General features: G+C 45.9%; 1 protein-coding gene across 1 annotated transcript in view; it reads right to left on the bottom strand.

The window, feature by feature from the left end:
- Nucleotides 1-25,929, bottom strand: part of TMEM132D (transmembrane protein 132D) — a 315,677-nt gene that overhangs the window by 232,411 nt on the left and 57,337 nt on the right. Inside the window, exon 3 of the mRNA XM_056859081.1 lies at nt 11,781-11,927. Coding sequence (XP_056715059.1) covers nt 11,781-11,927 — 147 coding nt within the window. The remainder of the gene's footprint in view (nt 1-11,780; nt 11,928-25,929) is intronic.

The following is a 25,929-nucleotide window of genomic DNA, read 5'->3' as shown; positions in this document are numbered from 1 at the left end:
GGGCAAGAGTCCAGTAGCACCTTAAAGACTAACATCTTAAAGACAGATGGATTCACATTCTAGCTGTATCTGAAGAAGTGAGCTGTGGCTCACGAAAGCTCATACCCTACCAGAAAATATTTTTGTTAGTCTTTAAGGTGCTACTGGACTCTTGCCCTTTTCTACTACTTGACAGACTGAAGGTCTGATGCAGTATAAGGCAGCTTCATGTGTTCATGCGTTCAAGAAGAGTTAGTTTTTATATGCCGACTTTCTCTGCCACTTAAGGAAGAATCAAACCTGCTGTTGGGCACTTTCAGAGCAGCTCCTTTACCCCAAATCTCCTGACATTTAGAGAAAGCTGAAAGGGAGAGCTTTTAATGACATTGATTGATCTGCTCGCCTGGTGTTACAATAAAGTGACTACTTGCTTAGCATAGCAAGAGGCCGGTTAAGTGGCTGCTGGAGTGTCATCCATCAGCGCGGACATTTTAAAGGTATTTTAGTTACTACTGACATTTATGACACCTTGTGGCTTTGGAGTTTGGACAAGATGCCTTAGGACCCTTCAGCATGGCATAGTGGTGAAGAGCGGTGGTTTGGAGAGGTGGATGCTGATCTGGAGAACCAGGTTGGATTCCCTAATCCTCCCCATGAGCAGCGAAGGCTAATCCGGTGAACTGGATTTGTTTCCCTACTCCTCCACATGAAGCCTGCCTGGTGACCTTGGGCTAGTCACAGTTCTCTCAGAGCTTTCTCAGCCCCACGTACCTTACAGGGTGTCTGTTGAGGGGAGGGGAAGGGAAGGTGATCGTAAGGTGGTTTGATTCTCCCTTAAGTGGCAGAGAAAGTCGGCATATAAAAATCAACTCCTCCTCCTTCTTCTTTTGAATAAGTTACAACAACAAAAGAGAGAGCGATCATGATTCACAAGGGGAAGCTGCAGGAAAACAGACGATTGCCTGGGAAAATTGGGATCGCTGCCCTATGAGGAATGGTTAAAATGCTTAGGGCTGTTTCGCTTGGAAAGAAGGTGGTTAAGAGGAGATGTGATCGAGGTCTATAAAATTATGCATGGTATGGAGAGAGTGGACAGGGAGAAGCTTTTCTCCTCTCATAATACTAGAACACAAGGTCATCTGCTGAAGCTGGAGGGCGAGAGATTCAAAACAGATAAAAGGAAGTATTTCTTCACACAATGCATAGTTACATTGTGGGACTCCCTGATCCAGGATGTGGTGATGGCTGCCAACTTGGAAGGCTTTCAGAGGGGAGTGGACACGTTCATGGAGGAGAAGGGTATTCATGGCTACTAGTCAAAATGGATACTAGTCATGATGCATACCTATTCTCTCCAGGATCAGAGGAGCATGCCCATTAGATTAGGTGCTTTAGAACTCAGGCAGGCTAATGCTGCTGCAGTCATCTTGTTTGTGGGCTTCCTAGAGGCCCCTGGTTGGCCACTGTGTGAACAGATTGCTGGGCTTGATGGGCCTTGGTCTGATCCAGCATGGCCTGTCTTATGTTCTTATGTTCTAGACATTGCAGCAATGTATTACTTGGGTCAGGTTGCACTGAACCCCCTTAAAGTGAGAGGCTGGCGACAGTCTAAAGTGCAAGCAAGGCATGGGAGGGGGTGTTGAATCCATCCCCCAACTGGCTCTTTCCTTCAGTCGTTTTTCTCCTGGTGGGGGTTCCTTTCAGCTCTCGGAGCCCGACGGAGAAAACAAACGATGCTGCCAATCCAGAAGGTTGTCCCGAACCGATAACAAGTCAGGCATTGAAAACTTCAAACCCTACTTGACAGATGGGCTTAATTAGCCATTCGGAAACAAAGTCATAATATTTGCGGTTCATATTCACTCCAAAACACCCTGCTGCCTATGATAATATTTGTATGTTAATCCTGTTACGAGAAAGGTTGCAGTCCCAGAGCCTCTCCAAACAGAAAGAGGTATACGTCTCAAAATTCCTATAAAACTGATGCTCAACCCCCCCCCCCCGGTTTGTCACTGACGCGAGCACCTCTTTAATCCGTGAAATTACACCTGTCACAGCGAGTTAGCTTTATTAACACTGTTTCCCGATCCACGGAGAAACGATCTGAACACACAAAAGCGTAGAACCTGCAGTTAATTAACGCTGTCACCTTGGCATCCGTGTGCTCAAAGTTTTAATAATTTTTTTAAAGAAAAGAGTAATTAAATGAGATGCAAATGTGTGTGTTGGGGGGGGGGCAACCTGGAAAACGTGCAAACTCCAGGAGCAAACGAACTACTTTCAACGTTTAACTGCATTATGTCTTTTTATTGACATGAAAACTGCGGACACAGATTGGAAGTATTTCCAAAGAAAGACTTTCAGATCAGTTCGGTTCAGTTCAGTTTATTTACAATCATTTGACCAGCAAGTACCAGTACAAAATTTACCATTTTAAAACCCCAGCTGAGGACCGCCGTATCTTAGCAGAACTTTGCCACTGAATAAGAGATAAAAGCATCTTTATCTTCTAATAAAAATTTAACAATAAAAGCATTTCTAAAATTTCTAAACAACACAGGTAAAATCAGCTTATTTCTAACCTCACATGAACACATGAAGCTGCCTTATACTGAATCAGACCCTTGGTCCATTGAAAACAGTATTGTCTACTCAGACCAGCAGCGGCTCTCCAGGGTCTCAGGCAGGGGTCTTTCACATCACCTACTTGCCTAGTCCCTTTAACCGGATTTGCCAGGGATTGAACCTGGGACCTTCTGCATGCCAAGCAGATGCTCTACTACTGAGCCACGGCCCCTCTCCAAGAGAATTGGGCCAAATTATCCTCCTGAGATAATTCACAGTGTAATAAAATATGTATAATTGATTCAACTGAATTAAAATTGTGTGTGTGTAAAGTGCCATCAAGTCACAGCCGATTTATGGCGACCCCTTATGGGGTTTTACAGGGACATAATCTGGCCTCTACAGATATATGCTAAAATCTCCCGCTTATAGCTGACGGAAAGGCATTAAATCGGGCTCTCGAAAAGACTTTCAGATCAAGTCCTAGCAGTTTTGATGATCCTACCCATCAATGATCAGAGCCCCATGGCGCAGAGTGGTAAGCTGCAGTACTGCAGTCCAAGCACTGCTCACGACCTTAGTTCGATCCCAACGGAAGTCGGGTTCAGGTAGCCGACTCAAGGTTGACTCAGCCTTCCATCCTTCCGAGGTCAGTAAAATGAGTACCCGGCTTGCTGGGGGTAAAGGGAAGACGACTGGGGAAGGCACTGGCAAACTACCCTGCAAACAAAGTCTGCCTAGGAAACGTCGGGAGGTGACGTCACCCCATGGGTCAAGAATGACCCAGTGCTTGCACAGGGGACTACCTTTACCTACCCAACAATGATGGCAAAACAGAGTCAAAGGTAATGTGAAAATGGCAGGCCAGTTGAATAATTTAACCCACTGTTATCTTTTGTAATTAGCAACATGCAAATTCCTCCAAAGTCAAATTTTAGAATGTAAGTGTATGGGGACAGTAATAATGTGCATGGATGGTCTTAAACTAACATTGATAGTTGTAGTAGCAGTAGTAGTATTAGCAGCAGAAGTAGTAGAATTCCCTAGATTTGTCTTTTCACTAGTCAATGTGAGGCAAGTCCGAATCCACATTTTTTTAATGGCCAATAATTTCTGACTTTCATATTTACCGTTCTGTAATCTCAAATAAGACTGAGTTAACTCAAGTTGAATCACTATAAAGTAATAACAGAATTTTGAACTTGACGCTTAGTAGAAATATAATTATTTACTCAAACTGTCTGAGAAACCATCTATATACAGCAGTGGTTCCCAAACTTTTTGGGCCACCGCCCCCTTGGTTCCACAAACTCAACCCCAGCGCCCCCTACAATATCCAACAACACAGTTGAAGGGGCCCACCTCTAGCACCCCCTGCTGCCCCCTTGCTTGTTAGTGCCCTCCTAGGTAACCCCCCCCCCCCAGGGATGGTATTGCCCACTTTGGGTACAACTGATATACTGGGACAAATATATACAGTGTGGCAATTTATATAATTTAATTACTTATCTTACCATATATTGCATACTCTTGTACTCACTGAATTGTTCATCTTTCTCCAAGTAATGATATGTTTCTTATTATATGTTTACTATGTTATCTCTAAAGGAGTCCTTGGCATGAGTACTTCTATATCATTTGTAGTAATCTCAGTTCTTTTCGTAATTTGTCTCATGTTTTGTTTTTATTAATATCATATAATTAAAAAAAGATTTTTTAAATTGCTTAGTTTTTTAATTGCTCATTTCAATGAATGCAGGGTCGAATCCTCCAAGAAAAGCTATATAAGCCATCAGAGATTTTTCCATCCCTGTTTTGGATATCCTGTGATTTCAAACAGACTTCCTTAATGCGTCTGAAAGAGCCAGAGCTAAAAACAATCCAATCAAACTGGAGTTTTGTGGCAATTCTGCAAGAGATGGACCCATGAACACATGAAGCTGCCTGAGACTGAATCAGACCCTTGGTGCATCAAAGTCAGTATTGTCTACTCAGACCCACATCGGCTCTCCAGGGTCTCAGGTAGAGGTCTTTCACATCACCTCGTTGTCTGGTCCCTTTAACTGGAGATGCCGGGGATTGAACCTGGGACCTTCTGTATGCCAAGCAGATGCTCTACCACTCAGCCATAGCCTATCTCCATGAAGCTGCCTAATACTGAATCAGACCCTTGGTCCATCAAAGTCAGTATTGCCTACTCAGACCAGCAGCGGCTCTCCAGGGTCTCAGGTAGAGGTCTTTCACATCACCTACTTCCCTAGTCCCCTTTAACTGGAGATGTCGGGGATTGAACCTGGGACCTTCTGTATGCCAAGCAGATGCTCTACCACTGAGCCATGGCCCATCCTCTTCTACTGCAGACCAACCCTCTAAAATAATCTTGAAAAACTCATACTTAATAAGTGTTCTTTTGCAACGCATCAGTGACCCGATGCACATAAGTAACACTGAAAGGTGACAAAGGTGCAAATGACCGGAAGAAAATCAACAGCTGTTTCTACGCAGGCATCCTTTGATTTCAGAATTAATTTTATAATGACTCCTTCTTTAACCAGAATTCAGGCAGAGTAAAAATCAAGAGCGACAAAAGAATGGCATGGAGGGTATTTGCTGATACTTACTGGTGGTCCTCCAAAAGCTTGATGAACCATCAAGGTCACCATCTGCCTGGTCCTTCAATAGACAGGTGCGGCAAAGAACCCGGCCAGCAACCACCAAGACTGCATTCAGTTTAGTTGGCTGCCAGTTGTACAGGGCTGCACTGCCAGCCAAGAGCCAAGCTTTCAACCCAGTCACAATCACTATCTCCGTTGCCTCACCCAGTTGGGCAGCAAAACATAAAGCCCAGATGAGTGGCACTCCTCTGAATGGGTCACAGGTGACAGCCAGTGTGGTGCAGTGGTTAAGAGTGGTGGTTTGAGCAGCGGACACTAATCTGGTGAACCAGATTGGTTTCCCCGCTCCTCCACATGAAGCCAGCTGGGTGACCTTGGGCTAGTCACAGCTCTTTCAGAGCTCTCTCAGATTTCTTAGAGCTCTCTCAAGGTGTCTGTTGTAGGGAGGGGAAGGGAAGGTGATTGTAAGCTGGTTTGATTCTTCCTTAAGTGATAGAGAAAGTTTGCATATAGAAACTAACTCTTCTTCTACTACTACTACTACAAGTTGCATAGGTCTGCACTAAAATGAACATGGGGTTCTACAAGAGCCAGCATGGTATAGTGGTTAGGAGCAGTGGACTCTAATCTGGAGAGCCGGGTTTGATTCCTACACATGAAGCCTGCTGGGTGACCTTGGGTCAGTCACAATTCTCTCCAAATTCTCTCAGCCCCACCTATCTCACAAAGTGCCTGTTGTGGGGAGAGGAAGGGAAGGCGATTGTAAGCCGCTTTGAGACTCCTTAAAGGTAGAGAAAAGCAGGGTATAAGAAACCAACTCTTCTTCTCCTTTTTATAGTTAAACCTGAGCCAAAGCTGCTCAGAGCAATGCTGGGAAATGTTTTCTCTTTTTTGTCAATGAATGTTAAAATATATTATGTCAAAATATATCCTTATCCATTTACATCACTCTCGGTGACATCAACTTGCAACTAAAGATTAGTTTTTTCATTTATGTTTTTTGTCAGTGGTTCCGGTTCTCTGCTTTTTGCTGTTGGCTTTGTAGATTGGTTTGGATTATGGTTGCACGTTGCCTGGGTTTTTAAGCACAGTTTACATGGTTTTTGCAAGCATAAAATACACTATCTCATGCACAATGTACATATAATGTGTAATGCTGATGTATTAACATACACATGGCTTTGAAAAACCTGGAGCAAAAACCAGGAAGGAAATTCGAGTTCCGTTTGCACAAGGGAGGAGTCAAAACCCTGGCTTTGGGGTTGAAATGGCAAGAACACAAAGTTTGAAACCATCCCTGGTTGCAGCCAAATCTGATCGGCTACGGGGTGTGATATCATCATCCTTTTCTTGGCATGATTCCTGACAGGGTAGCAGCATGACCCATTTGATTAATCTAGGAAGGAGGAAAAGAACAGCCTTTGGGGTGTGGAGAACCAGGAAAACGGTCCATGTTCACAAAAGGTATGATATTTGAAACAAAATGGCTAGTTTTCATTCAATACCAGAGACTGCTCAGCTTTATAAGCATAGCTCTACTTTTGCTGACCAAAGGTGACAGCTATAAAAAAAGAGTTTGCTGCAAGAGAGGAGACTTGTACGTAGGGTTGTACATATCGATATACCCGAACCGAAAATAAACCCAAAATTAGCCATTTCGGCAATATTCAGGTTTTTCAGGTAGACCAAATACTAAAACCTGGGAATCTGCCCGAAGTCGAGTAAACTATTCCTGAAAAAGCCGAATAGATCTACAGCTACTTATTGGGCTTTTGAAGATGAGCAATCTCCTTCACATCGCGTGGATGAGCAATCTCCTTCACAACAGCTGCTTTGGTCATGACTTCGGCTGGCTCCAATATCACCCCACTCCCCTAAAACTTGCTCTCAAACTGAAGGTCGCTCCGGGTAGAGGCTTCGTTTCTCCACACCATGACCATCTCTTGAAATCAGTTTTTTGATGACTAAAATAAAGGACTGTTCACAGGCTGTCATTGGCCACCAAAAGAAATGTTTTCCATGCCTTATTTTTCTTGTGTTTAAGCCTTTTTCCTGAGCTTGGAAGCTAATTTGCATGGACATGATGCTATGCACCCCAGATATAAAAGGATACCCCAACTTTGCCAGCCTACAAATCGGCTCTTTCTGCCAGTCCTTGGCAATGCTGAACTTCTGAACCTGAAAACCGATGGGTAGCTCACAAATGCCTGGAGGGTAGGGGTGACCCCTTTGCAGGCCCATAAAATTGGACCACCTGTCCCAACATTCGCCAAACTTTAGTGTCTGTCTAAGGAGAGTCCCTTGCAGCTATGCTGAAAATTTGGTGACTCTACCTCCAAAAATGACCCCTCTACCTCCAAAAATGCCCCCACAGTCCCCTTAGACTATAATGGCCCCGAATGTTTTCAGTAAACCCAGAAATAAAGCCGAAATACCCCTTTACTAAGCCATTCCGGGCTTGCCCTCCCCCCCAAAAGACCCAATAAACCCGAACCTGAAATTTACCCGAAATTTACCATTGGGGGGGGGGGCAAGGACCTAGTTGTATGCTTGAAAGAAGCAAAGAATAAAGGGCAGGTCTGGAGAGCATGGTCTCCACCCTTTCCCTTCTTCACATGGGAACAAAATGTAAGCTTAATCCCAGGGATTAAGCCCAGAGCTAGGGATGCTTATGATTTTTTTATGGTTTGTGATCAGGATTTCCTCTTGCCTTGAAAACTCTATGGGGTCACCGTAAGTCAGCTATGACTTGATCACAAACCAGCACCACACGCATAGCATCATGTTGCTCTAGGAATTCCTGGAAACTCTATGGTTTTACCAGTGATACCAACAGCAACATTACATTACTTCCGGTTTTCCCTGTAAGTGATGTTATGCTGCACGCAATGCCAGTGCCTCTCCATGTCCCCACCCCTCTCTCCTCCAAAGTGCCAACCATTAGTTGGCAACCCTGGTTGTGATCTGATATCAAATAATTTTTTCCTATTCTTGTGTTGCACCAAAACAGAACCGGAAAAAAAGCTTTTTGCTATCTATTTATTTGTTCTGAGAACTTTCTATCAGAAAGCAGACAATTTTAAATTGTGTTTTGAAGTACATTAGAACAATTTCTTATTCTTTGCTACATGTGTTTATCACAAACATATATACCTAACATATTAAAGATGTGATGGGGTTTTTTTTTATAACAAAAACAAACCAAATATAGAAAACACACAAACAAAACCAAGAAAACACTGCCTTGTGAGCAGATAAGAGAAATGGAATGACAGGCAAAATAAAAAATGGACAAACAAATGGAAGATATATTTATAATTTTCTATATGGAATACTTTGGATCAGAAATGAACTATGTGTAATTGCTAGAGTTGCCAATCTCCAGACATTAGCTGAAGATCTCCTGCTATTACAACTGATCTCCAGCCAATAGAGAACAGTTCACCTGGAGAAAATGGCCACTTTGGCAATTGGACTCTATGGCATTGAAGTCCCTCCCCAAACCCCTACCTCCTCAGGCTCTGCCCCAAAAACCTCCCATTGGTGGCGGGGGACCTGGCAACCCTACTTAGGGGCCAGTGGCTAGGGTTGCCACATCCCTCTTCACCACCAGCGAGAGGTTTTTGGGGCGGAGCCTGAGAAGGGCGGGGTTTGGGAAAGGGAGGGACTTCAAAGCCATAGAATCCAATTGCCATAGCAGCCATTTTCTCCAGGGGAACTGATATCTATCAGCTGGAGATCAGTTGTAATAGCAGGAGATCTCCAACTAGTACCTGGAGGTCAGCAACCCTATCAGTGGCTTACATTAGTAACTACATTGTGGGGATTTTTTTTTTGGGGGGGAGTTCTAAGCCTCTGCCAGTGGATTAACCAGTTCATTAATGAGAAGAGCAAATTGAGGCTTGGAACACAGTTCTTAATTCCCTCCAGAAAGTTTAGGATACAAACCAAAGCCAATAATTAGCAGGACATTCATATTTAAACCTCTCCCATAATGTGAAGAAACTTGGTGAGAATACCCTTTTTTAAAAAACACACACACACATACACACACACACACACACACACACAGCATCTGCAAAATGAATGTTTCCTCTTACTTTTCCATTTCTTTTAGGCAATCGAGATGGCGGGGGGGGGGAAGCTCTTTGATTTACAGCACATGCAACACAATAAGCAGAATATTACAAACTAACTCGAACAGATAGTATCAGTTTCCCCTGCCTGTTCCCTCCCCACGGGGGCATTTCAGTGTGTATTTTTAGAAAATATAATATACAATATTATTAAAGCAAAGGGAAGATCTGCTATGAATAAAAGGGGATAGAAAGGGGGAAAGAAAGAAATGCCTTCTGACAAATAAAAAGTTTAAAGCAATGGGTTGCAAACTTTTTTCTACTCGGAGAGGGCCACTGATTTAAGATCTTGATTTCCTGGGTCCTGAGCAATTCTGTTCTCCAAATAGTTTCCAAGCCTAGTTCACAGCCAGCCTTCCTCACTAGAAAGGGCTATTCAACCCTCCCCAAAATTTTGCAGTGGCATCTTGGCTGCAGGAGTTCAGCCCTTACTAGGTAGGGTTGCCAACCTCCAGGTACTAGCTGGAGATCTCCAACTATTACCACTGATCTCCAGCCGATAGAGATCAGTTCCCCTGGAGAGAATGGCCGCTTGGGCAACTGGACTCTATGGCATGGAAGTCCCCCCTCCCCAAACCCCGCCCTCCTCAGTCTCCACCCCAAAGATCTCCAGGTATTTCCCAACCCGGAGCTGGCAACCCTATCTCAGTGGGTCGAAACAGCCGTGGGGCAGCGCACCAAATGGGCCCGCGACACTTCCCAACAAAACAAAACATAACCTTTCAGAACACGACTAAAATCACAGACCAGTAATAACCCACTGATCAAACCAACAGTATGACCAGCAGCCAGAATGGTTGAAGTTCAGACCCACAGCAAGGGTCTCCAACCTTTTTTAGCAACCTTTGGAATTCTGACGCAGTGTGGTGGGTGCAGACACAAAATGACCGCCTCAAAACTGCTGCCCCGGATCACTTTCAGTCTCACAGTGAAGACCCTTGTGGCATGGGGGCAGCTGCTGCCAAAACAAACATTTTTCAAACATCTCCACAGCCAGTCAGAACCCTTGCTGAGCAAAAGCAACATCTAGCCACGCTAGGGTTGCCAAGTGCCCGGGTACAATCCCGCCGATCCACCGGGCTGCCCGCCGGCCAGCTGATGGCCGGAGGGCACTGCGTGCACGCACACACACACACGGGTAAACCTGAAAGTGACGTGGCCGCTCTGGCAATCTCGGATAAAACTATGAAAACCATAGAGTTTTCGCCGAGGTTGCTAGAGAGTCCGCGTCGCTTCCAGGTAAACCAGGAAGTGACGTAGGCGCATCGTGCCAGGCGCGCATGCACATTGCGCGCTGCGGTCCTGGAAAGCTCCAGCAGGTGGAGCTACGGGGCCTGGCAAGCCTAAGCCATGCCCACTTTCTAAAAAACACTAGTAGGTCCCCCGTAAAGGTATCAGTAGGCATGATGAAGTCCATGGACACCATGCTGGCTACCTTTCCTTTATTCCCTTTCCTTTATTCCATTCTTTATGCTCGTGGTCCAACAGTTCATGAACAAAACAAATTCGATACATTCCATAATACATAATTAACCAAACATACAAAAATATAATTTCTAAACAGTACAGTTAAAAGGAGGTATCATTAAAAAGCATCGGTAAAATTTTTGCCACGGCGAGGGTTACATTTGGACCCTGACCTACAGCATAAAAATCAGTGCCAAAACGGGAGAAAAGCAGAGCAAAATAACTTTTCAACAGAATTATAAACGTCAAAAGTTAATGGGGGGAGAGAGCAAGTTGCCATGGGTATGCTCCCTCCTTGGGATGAGTGTTCATACTGCCACTTGCTCTGTGTGGTTGCCCTGCTCTCCTTCCCCGCTCATTCAGTGACCATGAGGGGCTGTCCTCTATACCAGGCAGTCAGGGCTGTTTATTATAGGGAACGACGATTAGGGACGGACACATTCTTCCTTGGAAGTCTTAATGCAGTGGTTCCCAAAGTGGGCAGTACCACCCCCTGGGAGCAGTGGGATTACCCAGGAGGGCACTAAGAGGCAAGAGGGTAGCGGGGGGGGGGGCACTAGAGGTGGGCCCCTTCAACTGTGTTGTTCACTAATTTACAATCGATGAAGCTTTGGCACCATGCTGGCAAATTTGGTGGAAACGATCAGAATTTTCCCCCAGACTTTGAAGAGCTGGTACCACTGGATCAAGTTCTTCGGTTTTGTTGAATACATTTCAACTAAAACGTTTTAATTTGATTTTGAATAGATGTGCAATTAATTGTTACTGTTCTGAAATGTTATTATCATCATCTTCTTTAGTGACTCATGCAAAACCCTATTTTGAATAATGCTTTTTATAAGATAGGGTAGGGGGCACTGGGGTTGAGTTTGAGGAACCAAGGGGACGGTGGCCCAAAAGGTTTGGGAACCACTGTCTTAATGCCATGGCTAATCTGGCTAAGAACTTCCGAAGAAGCTTCCAAGGAATACTACCCTTCTCCAGAACACAGCAACGAAGCCACCAGAAAGCCACTTACCTCTTTCCAGGGGGAGCGGATTTCCTTCGACAAAAGATGACGGCTGGCGCATATTTCCCTAAATAATCCACGCTCTTTTGGACATCCCACATGTATGGATTGCTGGCCCGGATGCTGAAAACGTTCACGCCTTTCTTCACCTTTGCCCTACAGGAGAGAAGAGGCTATGTTAACAATTAGACAGAGAATGTGGTCTCCTGCCACCCCATCAATCTTCATCGTGTTCCTCATTACTGCACCTTACAAAGGCGCGACCGGCGCAAGATAGATGGCTCATATGATCCAGAAGGAAGGGTATAATAGACAGAACTTTGTTCAATCTGCAGCAGAAATAGAAGCGATGCTTTGTGCCAAGGGAGCCCCATGCTTGATCCAAGAAAAAATTGAATTCTGGGGCTGTAACAAAGGAAGCAAATCTGTCAAACTCCTGTTTTGCATTGTCCAAACCTCAGGGCATTAAAAGTCGCCAGGCCTGAAAAATGGGGGCCTTTGCAGGTGAGCACAAACCAAACCAAAAAGAGATACAATAACAGCTATGTATATCGAAATCAGACATTGTTGCATAATGGTTAGAGTGTCAGATTAGGACTCGGGAGACTAGGGTTAACATAATAACATGAGAAAGGCCATGCTGGATCAGACCAAGACCCACCAAGTCCAGCAGTCTGTTCACATGGTGGCCAACCAGGTGCCTCTAGGAAGCCCACAAACAAGACGACTGCGGCAGCATTAAGCTGCCTGTGTTCCACCACACCCAAAATAATAGCCATGCTCCTCTGATACTAGAGAGAATAGGTATGCAGCATGACTAGTATCCATTCTAACTAACAGCCATGAATATCCCTCTCCTCCATGAACATGTTCACTCCCCTCTTCAAGCCTTCCAAGTTGGCAGCCATCACCATATCCTGGAGCAGGGAGTCCCACAATTTAGCCATGTGTTGTGCGAAGAAACACTTCCTTTTATCTGTTTTGAATCTCTCACCCTCCAGCTTCAATAGGGTTGCCAGGTAGTTGGCTTTGGTGGGCAATTGCCCGCCAATCCACCCAGCTGCTCCGGAGTGGTGATCAAGTGCATGCGCAGCAGCGTACATGTGATGACATCACTTCCAGAAGCACCACATTGCCATGGCCACCCCAGCCCCACCCCCTAAAACCTCCCGCCGATCAAGAGGGGGGGGCCTGGCAACTCTCAGGTTCAACTTCCCACGGGCCGGAAGCTCACTGGGTGAACCCAGCAGCAATTCAAGCAGAAACCAGCCCTGACGTTCCTACAGCTTGCAAAGTCCAACCATCCTTGGTGCAGAATTTGGATTGCCACAGTTTATACTTTGAGAGCATTTTAAAAAAAGAAAAAAAGAAAAGAGAAAAGCAAACTCAGCCCTGAATATGCATGAGGGTTTTTTGCAAGCGCCAAATCAAGAAGAGATGTCATTATTACGAGAGAAGACACATTTGGCAGACTTTCCCTGGACGGCTGTGGACTTAAACAGCAGGAGCAGAGCCAAGGCAACGGAACGAAGGCCACGGGATTCCTTTCCCAGCCGACTTGGATGAGAAGGGCTGCGTCTATTTGGTTCATCTGCCTGGCTGGCCCTCAGCCTGGACCCTTCAGCTGTTTCCACCGCTTGTCTTGAGCAATTATTGCACGTAGAAGGGCAAGACTATTTGCGGTTGGATTTCGCCGCGTCAAGAAGCGCCTTCAGGGGTTTGAAGGTCACTTCCTTCCTGACGTTAAACGTTTCTCAGACCCCCACCTTGGCCAATGCCGAGGGCGGCTTGAAAGCCCCACTTTAAAATGAGAACCATAAAACCAGATCGCATAGGGTTGTCAACCTTCAGGGTAGGGTTGCCAGGTTCTCCCTCTCCAACGGCAGGAAGTTTTGGGGAGTGGAGTTGGGTGGCTGCACATGACATGCTTATGTCACTGCTGGGTTAACTCCCAGAAGCGGTGCATTGTGATGGGATGCTGTACCACTCAATCCCCCATAAAGCATCCCGTCACAATGCACCACTTCTGGGAGTTAACCCGGCAGTGACATAAGCATGTCGCATATGACTGCCACTCTGAGCAACCTGCTGAATTAGCGGACAATTGTCCGCTGGTTCCAGCAACATAGCAACCCTACTTCAGGTGGTGGTTTACAAATGATCTCCAGGTGACAGAGATTGGTTCACCTGGAGAAAATTGACTCTTTGGAGAAAAAGGAGGAGGAGGAGGAAGAAGAAAAACAAGACGAAGAACAAGAAGAAGAGTTGGTTTTTATATGCTGACTTTCTCTACCACTTAAGGAAGAATCAAACCAGCTTACAATCTCCTTCCCTTGCCCTTCCCACAACAGACACCCTGTGAGGTAGGTGGGGCTGAGAGAGCTCTAACAGAGCTGTGACTAGCCCAAAGTCACCCAGCTGGCTTCATGTGCAGGAGTGGGGAAACACATCCAGTCCACCAGATTAGCCTCCGCCGCTCATGTGGAGGAGCGGGGAATCAAACCCAGTTCTCCAGATCAGACTCCACCACTCCAAACCACCGCTCTTAACCACTACACCATGCTGGCTACACCAGATGGCCGTCCAGCTCCTGCTCAAATGATAAATGCGCTCATTTGGAAAAGTCTCGTCCATTTTAATAGCATCTAGTTCTGAGCAAGTCGGCCGGCCTGGGCTTTGACCCTGAGAGACCAGCCGTAGGGCAAGTTCTCCCTGACTAAAGTTGAAACATAGGAGCTATCCATGACTCCTCATATTTGAAAGATTCCCCCCTCCCATGACCTCTGAATTGCTGTAGCCTGCAAAACTCTGGCAAGGAACAGAGTCGCCACCATTTGTGTGTGTGGGCAGGGGGGAGTGGGTGAACAGTTCATCTCTTCAGAGCCACACGGTTGTGATGATACACATTCCCAGCTGCCATGGACACATGAACACATGAAGCTGCCTTATACTGAATCAGACCCCTGGTCCATCAAAGTCAGTATGGTCTACTCAGACCGGCAGCGGCTCTCCAGGGTCTCAGGCAGGGGTCTTTCACATCCCCTACTTGCCTAGTCCCTTTAACTGGAGATGCCAGGGAATAAACCTGGGACCTTCTGCATTCTGAGCAGATGTTCTACCACTGAGCCACAGTGGTAGAGATGCTCTACCACTGAGCCCTCCCAAACACATGAAGCTGCCTTATACTGAATCAGACCTGAGGTTCATCAAAGTCAGTATTGTCTACTCAGTCTGCCAGCGGCTCTCCAGGGTCTCAGGGAGTGGTCTTTCAGATCACCTACTTGCCTGGTCCCTTTAACTGGAGATGCCTGGGATTGAACCTGGGACCTTCTGCATGCCAAGCAGATGCTCTACCACTGAGATCTAGGCATTATACTCTGCTGAGGTCCCTTCTCTCCCTAAACTTCCTTTCTCAGGCTCCAACCCCAAAATCTCCATCCATAAAATCTCAACCAAGAGCTAGCAACCTTAGTAGGGATTCCACAGACTTTGCCATGGGCCGGTTCAGCAGATGATGATGAAGAAGATGTTGACTTTCTCTACCTCTTAAGGAAGAATCAAACCGGCTTACAATCACCTTCCCTTCCCCTCCCCACGACAGACACCCTGTGAGGTAGGTGAGGCTGAGAGAGCTCTAAGAGAACTGTGACTAGCCCAAAGTCACCCAGCGGGCTTCATGTGTAGAAGTGGGGAAACCAACCTGGTTCATCAGATTAGCATCCACCACTCATGAGGAGGAGTGGGGAATCAAACCAGGTTCTCCAGATTAAAGTCCACCACTCCAAATCACTGCTCTTAACCACTACACCAGCGCTTAACAACTGTGACTTCCCACAGACCTTGCATCTTCCCACCTTGCTGCAATCAGCCATGTGTGGCTGCCAAAGAAGAAGAAGAGGAAGAAGAAAAAGAAGAAGAGGAGGAGGAAGAAGAAGAGGAAGGAGAAGAAGGTAGGGTAGCGTAGGGGGCACTGGGGATGAGTTTGTGGAATCAAGGGGGCAGTGGCCCCAAAAAGTGTGGGAACCACTGCCATAGAAGATCCCCAAGGAAGACAGTACATTCCCATTGAATTTGCTAGATTAGTGGTTACTAAAGCCGAATGTAGCTAGACGGGGGTCACCCTCCCCACCCCCGCACATGAGTGCGAGATTCTTCTCACTGACCTCTTTTTTCTTTTGTGCCTCGCTCAGCAGAACACCGGATTGACCCGTTCCTTTTTATTTTCAACATTTGTCAGTCGGATTTACTGCTGGAGCACACAGGGGCTTCTTCCCTGACATATGTGCAAGGTTATCTGGTTTTCCCTGCCTGCCCACAGCAAATTCCCCTCTTGATGAATACGAAGGGACTTGTGAGATTGTGCAGAAAAGCCCCAGAGGGGAAGGTGAATGAGGTAGACCTGAAAATCCATACCTGACAAGAATCCTGGGCAGCCGATTGCCGAGACGCCTCTTGAAGTATTTTTTAGTATTCAGAACCGCACGTACTATACAAGAAGACCACTCGAGGTATTAAGAACCCCGAGAAAGAGTGGCACAGCAGGGGATAAGAAGAAGATGAAGAGTTGGTTTTTATATGTTGACTTTCTCTACCACACAAGGAAGAATCAAACTGGCTTACCATAACCTTCCTTTCCCCTCCACACAACAGACACCCTGTGAAGTAGGTGGGGCTGAGAGAGTGTGACTAGCCCAAGTTCACACAGCTGGCTTCATGTGTAGGAGTGGGGAAACCAACCCAGTTCACCAGATTAGCCTCCGCCGCTCATGTGGAGGAGTGGGGAATCAAACCCGGTCCTACAGATCAGACTCCACCCCTCCTAACTACTGCTGTTAATAGGGTTGCCAACCTCCAGGTACTAGCTGGAGATCTAAGGTTGCCAGGCCCCTCTTTGCCACCAGTGAGAGGTTTTTGGGGTGGAGCCTGAGGAGGGCGTGGTTTGGCGAAGGGAGGGACTTCTATGCCATAGAGACCAATTGCCAAAGCGGCCATTTTCTCCAGGTGAACTGATCTCTATCAGCTGGAGATCAGTTGTAATAGCAGGAGATCTCCAGCTAGTACCTGGTGGCTGGCAACCCTATTGGCAACCTTTATCCTTAGCCACGATCCAGCTAAGGAGCTGCCTGAAGGGCACCTGAGCACTTAGCGCAACACAAGAGAAGGGAGGAAAGGGAACACCGAGAATCAATGCCTTTGCATTTCCCAAACGCATAAAGATAGTAATTTGCCAATTCTCTCTTCTTGACCTACTAAACACCATGTTTACTCGAGTGATAAGGAGCGGCTTTCGAAATTGCCCACATTAAAATGCAGGTGCCATCCCTTTTCATTTGCCCACATGGTCTGTTTTTGCATCTCTCCGGGTTCCCCCACCACCACCACCACCACGTCTTCCTTTTCTCTCTCTTTGTAGTTTACAACCAGTTAGCACTTTCGCTCCCGGCCCCTGTCATTACCGCAGGCTGGTAATGGCTGTGAAATTGTTACTTAAGTGTTGTATAAAGCGGAACAGCTGGCTGGCGAAGAAATAACACGTCGCAACACTGCACGCCGCTAAGGGCCACGGCGCAGTGTCAACGGAGCCGGTACGTCTGGTTTCAAGCCACCGAAGGAATGCATTTTAATATATATATATATATATATACATCTCCAGGAGCTAAAGGAAGGAGATCAAAGCAGGATTTAAATGGAAGAGGGATTCTGAGCGCAGAAAGTTTGCAAATGTCAAACTGCAGCCGCTCATTTCGCCTCTCCTGGGCCCAGTCTCTTCCTTGCCTCCCATCTCTCCCCACAATCAAACTTTCGAGCCAGCGGCACAATTCACAAACCACCAACCCAAATGCAGACCGCCCACCATGCGACAGGGCCCCTCAGGTGCTCCATGCGCACACCGTCCCCAGCTGGGAATCGGTGAACATTTCCTGCTTTTCTTCTATGAGTCACTAAATGGTTTTCTTTGCCGGCGGTTTTGCTTCTCTGCTTTTTGTGTGTGTGTGTGGTTCTGCAGGTTTATTTGTACAGTGTACACATGCTGAACAGGTTTTGTACACAATGTACACAATACAAAACCTGGAGATCTTTTTAGTCCCATGTGAGACGTGCTACACTGAGACCCAGAGTGGTGTAACGGTTAAGAGCAGGGGTTAAGAGCTGTGGACTCTAATCTGGAGAACCGGGTTGGTTTCCCCACTCCTCCACATGATGCCAGCTGGGTGACCTTGGGCTGGTCACAGTTCTCTTGGTGCTCTCACAGCCCCACCTACCTCGCAGGGTGTTTGTTGCGGAGAGCGAAAGGGAAGGTGATTGTAAGCCAGATTGATTCTTCCTTAAGTGATGAAGAAAGTTGGCATATAAAAACTAACTCTTCTCCTCCTCTTCCTCCTCCTTGTATTAGCCATAGTGTGTTACAGTTCTTGTGGTCGGAGGATGCTTCCAAATTTTACCTCCACAAAATTTTTAGTCACCCTGATCTTGATAGCCCAGGCTAGCTCGATCTCATTAGATCTCAGAAGCCAAGCACGGTCAGCCCTGTATAGTATTTGGATGGGAGACCACCAAGGAAAACCCAGGTTGCTATGCAGAGAAAGACAATGGCAAGCCACCTCTGAACGTCTCTTGCCTTGAAAAGCCTACGGGATTGCCGTAAGTCAGCTGTGACTTGACATCACTTTCCATCACCGAATTTCTAGTCAGATTGTGCACTTCTTCTGAACTGCCTTATCTTCTTTCCAAAGTGGAATTCGTGTTTTAGGAATCTCCCATTGTTTTGTTGTATTGTTTTTTAAAAATCTGCAGTATCCAGCTCATTAGATCTGGAAGTAGAGCGGGTTACAAGACCCATAAATAAATACAGAAGTCTGTGTCTCTCCCCCCTCCTCCCAAAAAAACCCCCATATTAATTCTGGTCTAAAAGGTAAAGGTAAAGGTCCCCTGTGCAAGCACCGGGTCATTCTTGACCCATGGGGTGATGTCACATCCTGACATTTTCTAGGCAGACTTTGTTTATGGGGTGGTTTGCCAGTGCCTTCCCCAGCCATCTTTCCTTTACCCCCAGCAAACTGGGTACTCATTTGACCGACCTTGGAAGGGTGGAAGGCTGAGTCAACCTTGAGCCGGCTACCTGAAACCGACTTCTGTCGGGATCGAACTCAGGTCATGAGCAGAGTTTTGGAGTGCAATACTGCAGCTGACCACTCTGTGCCACGGGGCTCCTAATTCTGGTCTAGGACCGTAATAAATATTTACTTACTTACTTACACATGTTAACAAAGGCACACATTGACAAAAGCACTGCCCTGCAAAATATGCATGCACTATGATTGTTCATTTTTTGTAATGTTGCATTGATGGTGCTTGTGCACCTATGTGCCTTCGTAAAACACTGCAAAAAAGCAACCACAGTTTTTAATACAATTTCATCCAGACGTGTGTTTTACTGATGCACGAGAGTACAGATGTTTAGAAATAAACCACTTCACAGTAGAAATTGAGATAAAATTGTGCTCTTTATCATATCTAGGCTATCGTATTTTGGTCACATTATGAGAAGACAAGAGTCACTGGAAAAGACAGTCATGCTAGGAAAAGTTGAGGGCAGCAGGGAAAGAGGAAGACCCAACAAGAGATGGATGGACTCAGTAAAGGAAGCCACAGCCCTCAGTTTGCAAGATCTGAGCAAGGCTGTCAAAGACAGGACATTCTGGAGGACATTGATTCATAGGGTCGCCATGAGTCGGAAGCGACTTGGTGGTACTTAACACACACAAACGGGTAACATACTGCAAAAAAGCAAAGCTCAGGTATGCAGTGGCATCACAGAGGAAATGCAGAGGAACCGAAGTGTACAGAAATCTTTGCCTGTCCTAATTCCAGAATAAAATTCAGATATTCCACTCAAGGCAAAATGAATGCACAAGCCAATCAAGGAATAAAGGGAAGCAGTTTAAGCCTAGTACAGGCTTGCATAAGACTTCAAGCTCCTTGGGGGCAAGGGCTGGATCTTTTCTTTGTACATATGGCCAGCTAAATGGTTAGGGTTGCCCGGTCCAGGTTGGGAAATACCTGGAGATTTTTGTGGTAAAGCCTGAGGAGGGAGGGGTTTGGGGAGGGGAGGGACTTCAATGCCATAGAGTCCAAGTTGCCAAAGCGGCCATTTTCTGCAGGTGAACTGATCTCTATAGGCTGAAGATCAGTTGTAACAGCGGGAGATCTCCAGCTAGTACCTGGAGGTTGGCAACCCTATTAATGGTGGATTGGTCTGTGATTAAACAAAACCGTGTATAACGTGTTATACTTTTGCACAGAGAGCTGTACATGCACATATCGAGGCAGACAGCGATGGCAGGTGGACGAATCCAATTGGAGCACCTGAACATTCCCTGAACGGAAGCATAAACAGCAGCTGCAGCCTGACACTCCGTCAGACATTCATTCACTCGCTTAAAATATTTACATCCTCCCCCCCCTTCCAGACAAGCTCAGGGCGGCCAGACAGAAATCAAAACAGACAATCTCTGCAAAAAGTCACCCCGCAATTATGCCAATAAAACTTTAACACCGTCACCTCCTACGACTTGCACTCGGCCACAAATGTCAACTCTATCAGCCCAACACCCTCTGGAACAGTCAGCTAAAAGCTAAAAGGGTAGGGATCCAGCAAATGCCCTCTGGGGGGCTGCTCCAAAGCAGAGGGCGGCCAACCCTGGCTGAAGCCAGACGGGCCGGCTACCTGAGATGAACTGACCTTTGTGTGCACACAGGTCTGTAGCAGGAGAGGCGGTTCCTCCGATGAACAGTTGAGGGAGAGTGCTCTACAGAACGACAGAATGCTGAAAGGAGGGATGCAGCTGGCCATATATGCAGTGGTATCCAAACTGAGCCATTTAAACTGAGCCATGACAGCACCAGGGAGGGAAGGCGACATGGTATAGCCCAACCTTGTTAGATCTCAGAAGCTAAGCAGGGTCAGTACTTGGAACAGAGGCCACCAAGGAAGACTCTGCAGAGGAACGCCATGGCAAACCACCTCTGCTTCTCACTTGCCTTGAAAGCCCCTCGCTGGGGTCACCATAAGTCAGTTGTGACTTGACTGCACTTGCATATGTATAAGTATCTGGGAGGTCCCTACATATCAGTGCTTGCAGGGGAGACCACCAAGGAAGGCTCTGCAGAGGAAGGCCATGGCAAACCACTTCTGCTTCTCACTTGCCTTGAAATCCCCTTGCTGGGGTCGCCATAAGTCGGCTGCACTTGCGTATGTATAAGTTATATAGTTAAATTGTGGAACTCCCTGCCCCAGGATGTGGTGATGGCTGACAACTTGGAAGGCTAAATGGATACTAGTCATGATGCATCCCTATTCTCTCCAGGATCAGAGGAGCATGCATATAATATTAGGTGCTGTGGAACACAGGCAGGACAATGCTGCTGCAGCTGTCTTGTTTGTGGGCTTCCTAGAGGCCCCTGGTTGGCCACTGTGGGAACAGGCTGCTGGACTTGACTGGCCTTGGTCTGATCCAGCATGGCTTTTCTTATGTTCTGATGTTCTTAAAATGGCATATTATTATACAGAAACTGGGTGACAAAGGTAAAATCCTGTTTTGGTGGGAAGAGGGTATTCTCAGGAGCAGGATTTGCAAGAGGGGGTCACTTCAGGCTGCCAAAAAAAGTCATGCTCTCTGAGTGGAAGTCCTGGCATTTGCAGCAACGTGGTGTTGGATCTGCCTGAGTTTCTGGGTGTCATCCACTGCCTCCCCCCCCAACAACTCTACAGAAGATCTGTGAAATTGATTCCATTTTCCTATTAGCGAAGCTGCTCAAGGCAAAGAATGGATTTCCACACGTTGCTTCCAGCAGGCAGCCACAATTAAAACCAGAGGGTGAACAGTCCCCACCTTTTGCAGATATGTAGAACAGGAGTTTGCTCGAGAATCACATTTGGATGTAACAATTTTATTCATTTCACAGAGTCGCGAGTCTAAAACGGAGAACTAGGCATGCTCCTGGGAGCTGCTTCAAGGGTAGGGAAAAAATCCAATACATAGGATGACATCTCCCCCCCTCCCCATTCTCTCCTAAAGAAATTCATGTCCATGGTTCTCTCCCTCCTTTCCCACATTTTATTTTCACAACATGGTAGGTTCGGCTGAACAAGAGTGACTTGCTCAAGGGACCTCCCTAGCTGTGGAGATTTAAACCTGAATCTCCCAAGTCTTACCTAGTCAGCACTCTAACAACTACCCTTTAAAGTAAAATGTTTTAGTATATCTCATTATTTAATATTTTATTTGCTAATCTATTGCATTTGTATTTTTTTTAGCAAATTGTGATGTCCAATGGTTATATACAATAAAATTTTCATTCGTTCATTCACTCAAACAACTACCCTACACTGTCTCTCTTTGAGACAAGGATGATAGGTAATGGAAACAAACTCTTTCCCCCATCTTCTGGGCATGGAATAGGGGTCGCTAGGGGTGTGGGGGGGAGGTAGTTGTGAATTTCCTGCATTGTGCACAGGGGGTTGGACTAGATGACCTTGGCGTTCCCTTCCAACTCTATGATTCTATGATTCTAAATGCTGCCGGCCTTTAAGGTGTCACTGGTCTTCTCTTTTGTTTTGCTACAATAGGCTAACAGGGCTATCTCTTTAGAATTATCTTCTCTAGTATGATTCTAACCACTACACCACAATCGTTGCCAATTTTTCATAATAGTAAGGATAACAATACAAAACTCTTACAAACAAAACCCTTACAAATAGTAAGGATAACAATACAAGACAATACAAAACTCAGTTTCACACACTGCTTCTTACTGCTGCTCAATGACCAGACCTAGGGTTGCCAACTCCAGAATGGGAAATTCCTGGAAATTTGAGGGGTGGAATCTGGGGGTGGGGTGGGGTTGGGGATGAGAGGGACCTCAGCAGGGTACAGTGCCAGACAGGCCACCCTCGAAAGTACCCATTTTCTCCAGGCATCTGTAGTCTGGAGATCAGTTTTGATGCCAGGAGATCTCCAGACCCCACCTGGAGGTTGGCAGCCCTAAGCAGACCCCACATGGCTGAGAACATGTAGGAATAAAAGGGCAATGGTGTGGATCTTTCTCACTGAATTGGTAGAAGATGTGTCCATGACTTACTCCAACTGTGTAGTTGTTTCATTCACACACGCGCGCGCACACACACACACACACACGCTCCCTAGCTGTGTAGAATTGCATTAAGTGCCTCCATAACCTTTTACAACCTCCAGCTCCCCATAATGAGAGGCTGGCCTGGCCTGGGGAAGGGATCGCCTGGACCACTGACCCACTGGGACTTTTCCCAGTGGCATTAAAGGCCAATCAACCCTTGTCTGCCTGCAGTGCTAGGTCTCTGTGGGGGAAAGGGCAAATATGATGAATCCAGCATTTGTTCAAGCAAACCTGGGTTTGAATGACTATTTGTTGAATACTGGATTCATAATGTAACCATGGTTAAAAAAAAAAAAAACATGGCTTAATGTTTAGGGTTGCCACATACAAACACACACACCGATGGCAATTGGAGATCACCCGGTATTACAATTGATTTCCAGACAACCAAGATCAGTTGTCCTTGAGAAAATGGCTGCTTTGGAGGGTAAACTCTACCGTCTTTTATGCATGGCTGTTTCACTCACTGTGGCTCCCGCCCCCCGGCAACTTCTGGTCTTCGTGCCGATTGTGCATGCTGTTTCTGACAGTCAGAGGTCGCCTCGCTCTCCCCCTGCATTTCCCCGCGTTTTGCCTGCGTTTTCAAATTCAAGGTAAAACAGGTCTCTGAAAACACGAACAAAACATGGGGAAATGCAGGGGGAGAGCGAGGTAACCACTGACGGTCAAGAATGGCATGCATAATTGACACAAAGACAGGAAGTCAACGGAGGGATGACGGCGAGTGAAACAGCCATGCATAAAAGACCTATAGCATTATACCCTGCTGAGGTTCCTCCCCTCCCCAGGCTCCACCCCCTAAATCTCCAGGTATTTCCCAACCCAGAGCTGGTAACACTACTTCACATTCCATTTGAACTGGCTCTTTGTTCAGAGCCAGCATGGTGTAGTGGTTAAGAGCGGTGGTTTGGAGCGGTAGAGTCTGATCTGGAGAACCGGGTTTGATTCCCCACTCCTCCACATGAGCGGCGGAGGCTAATCTGGCAGTGAAGTAGATTTGTTTCTCCTACACATGAAGCCAACTGGGTGACCTTGGGTTAGTCACACTCTCTCAGCCCCACCCACCTCCCAGGGTGTCTGTTGTGGGGAGGAGAAGGGAAGGTGATTGAAAGCCGGTTTGATTCTCCTTTAAGTGGTAGAGAAAGTCGGCATATAAAAACCAACTCTTCTTCTTCTACCTAAGCTTGGTCTGTGGCTTCACTGTCTTCTCTAACTGGCAATAGTTCTCCGGAGTCTCACGTAGAGAAAGGTCTTTCCCAACATTTTCTATCTGAGATCTTTTAACTGGAGATGATGGGGACTGAACCTGAGACCTTCTGCATGCAAAGCTGGTAACTCCACCCCCAAGGGCGCTGCTGTCTCAAGCCAAGGTTAGTATAAGCGTAACTGATCTTTGTCGACCTGCCAAGTCAAGATTATGAAGGTAGAGAACGACAGCGTCTGACCCCCCCAAACTATACGGTGTTTTGTTTGTTTTCATTCGGTTGGCGGTCCTAATTGAAAGTTTGACAGAAATATAAAGCAAGCCTACGAATGCTGTCAGAGGAGCGTGGAGAGAGGAAACAAAGGGAAACTGATATTCCCTACTGCCTCTTAAAAGGAATGCATGGCAGACAAATACTCCTGTAGCTAATTATATTAATTATTATCAAAAGACAGAAAGTGATACATTGTATCAGGCTAACTTGTTATGCTTGGATCACACTCCCCACTTGGATCACACACACACACACGATTCCTTCACATCCTTTCCTTAAAACACATCTTTTCCTGGAGGTCTTTGGCTTAAGGGAAAGGGCGAGAGACTTACTTAAAAAAAAAAAGCTAGCATCCTGGAAACAGGATGATATCCCAGACTTGGAAAAATGGCATCAAAAATGGATGAATTTGCGGTGATGGCCAGACTGGCCAGTTTGATAAAAGAGAAGACGACTGAAGACTTCCAAAAAAATGGGAATGCTATTTCGGATATGTTAAAAAATTGGGAATGCTATTTCGGATATATGAAAAGATAGATTGTTAGAGATAAAGATTAGTTTATAAAACTTACTATATAGGATAGAAGGAATTTATTATTATTATTTTTAAAAATGTAGACTTTAAGAATAATGTATAGGATATTTGAAATGAAGAGACAGATTCCCCAAAGGAGTACAAACTGTGTGAATGTGTGTATATGTAATTTGTGTTTTTTTTTCCTGAAAATGTTAATGAAATATCTTTTTTAAAAAAAAGCTAGGAATTCAGAGAACCTGCTTAAACTATCAGTGTACAATACAGCATTATATCACTATTTTAGGGCTGTTTTTCTAAAAAAAAAAGGTTGGGTGCTCCGGCATCACCAGTAAGACACTGACGATGAAAGCACCCTCCCTTGAAAAGCCTCACTATTTAAGCCGCTTGCGGAAGAAAATAAACTGACTCCACAACTGTAAAAATGCACAGGGGGGCAGACGTGCAGAAGAACCCTGCTCAAACCGATTCCAGTCCTTGTGGATCGACTCCCAAGAAGATCAGGAGTAACTGGAGCATGCGGAAAAGGTCCAGTTGTAATCCCAGGAGATCTCCAGGCCTCACCTAGAAGTTCATTAACCAAAAATACAGCAGTATATAAAATTACACAAGAGTATAAAACACAATCGCAAAGTATGTATCAAATACTTATATTGAGTGATCTAGGCAGCTATATGAATGCTAAATACCAAACAAATACAATAATTACGTTCAAAAAACCAACAAGGTCAGAAAAATTTCCACAACAAAATAATTGTATAGTAGAGTCCAAACCGGAGTCTTGTAATGCTCCTTGAGATCAAATATCCCTTGCAGTATGATCTCCCCAGAGTCTATAATAAGATACAGGACTGTTATCCAATGTTCAATGAACCCATAAATGGATGCAAAACAGTAGCAACGTGACTCCAGCGAATCCTTCTCCAACAGGGATCCAGATATTCTCCTG

The sequence above is a fragment of the Euleptes europaea genome, chromosome 13, assembly GCF_029931775.1.
Source record: "Euleptes europaea isolate rEulEur1 chromosome 13, rEulEur1.hap1, whole genome shotgun sequence".
Lineage (NCBI taxonomy): Eukaryota > Metazoa > Chordata > Lepidosauria > Squamata > Sphaerodactylidae > Euleptes > Euleptes europaea.
Note: the sequence above shows the minus strand (reverse complement) of the source record. Positions and strands in the feature narration are given on the sequence as shown.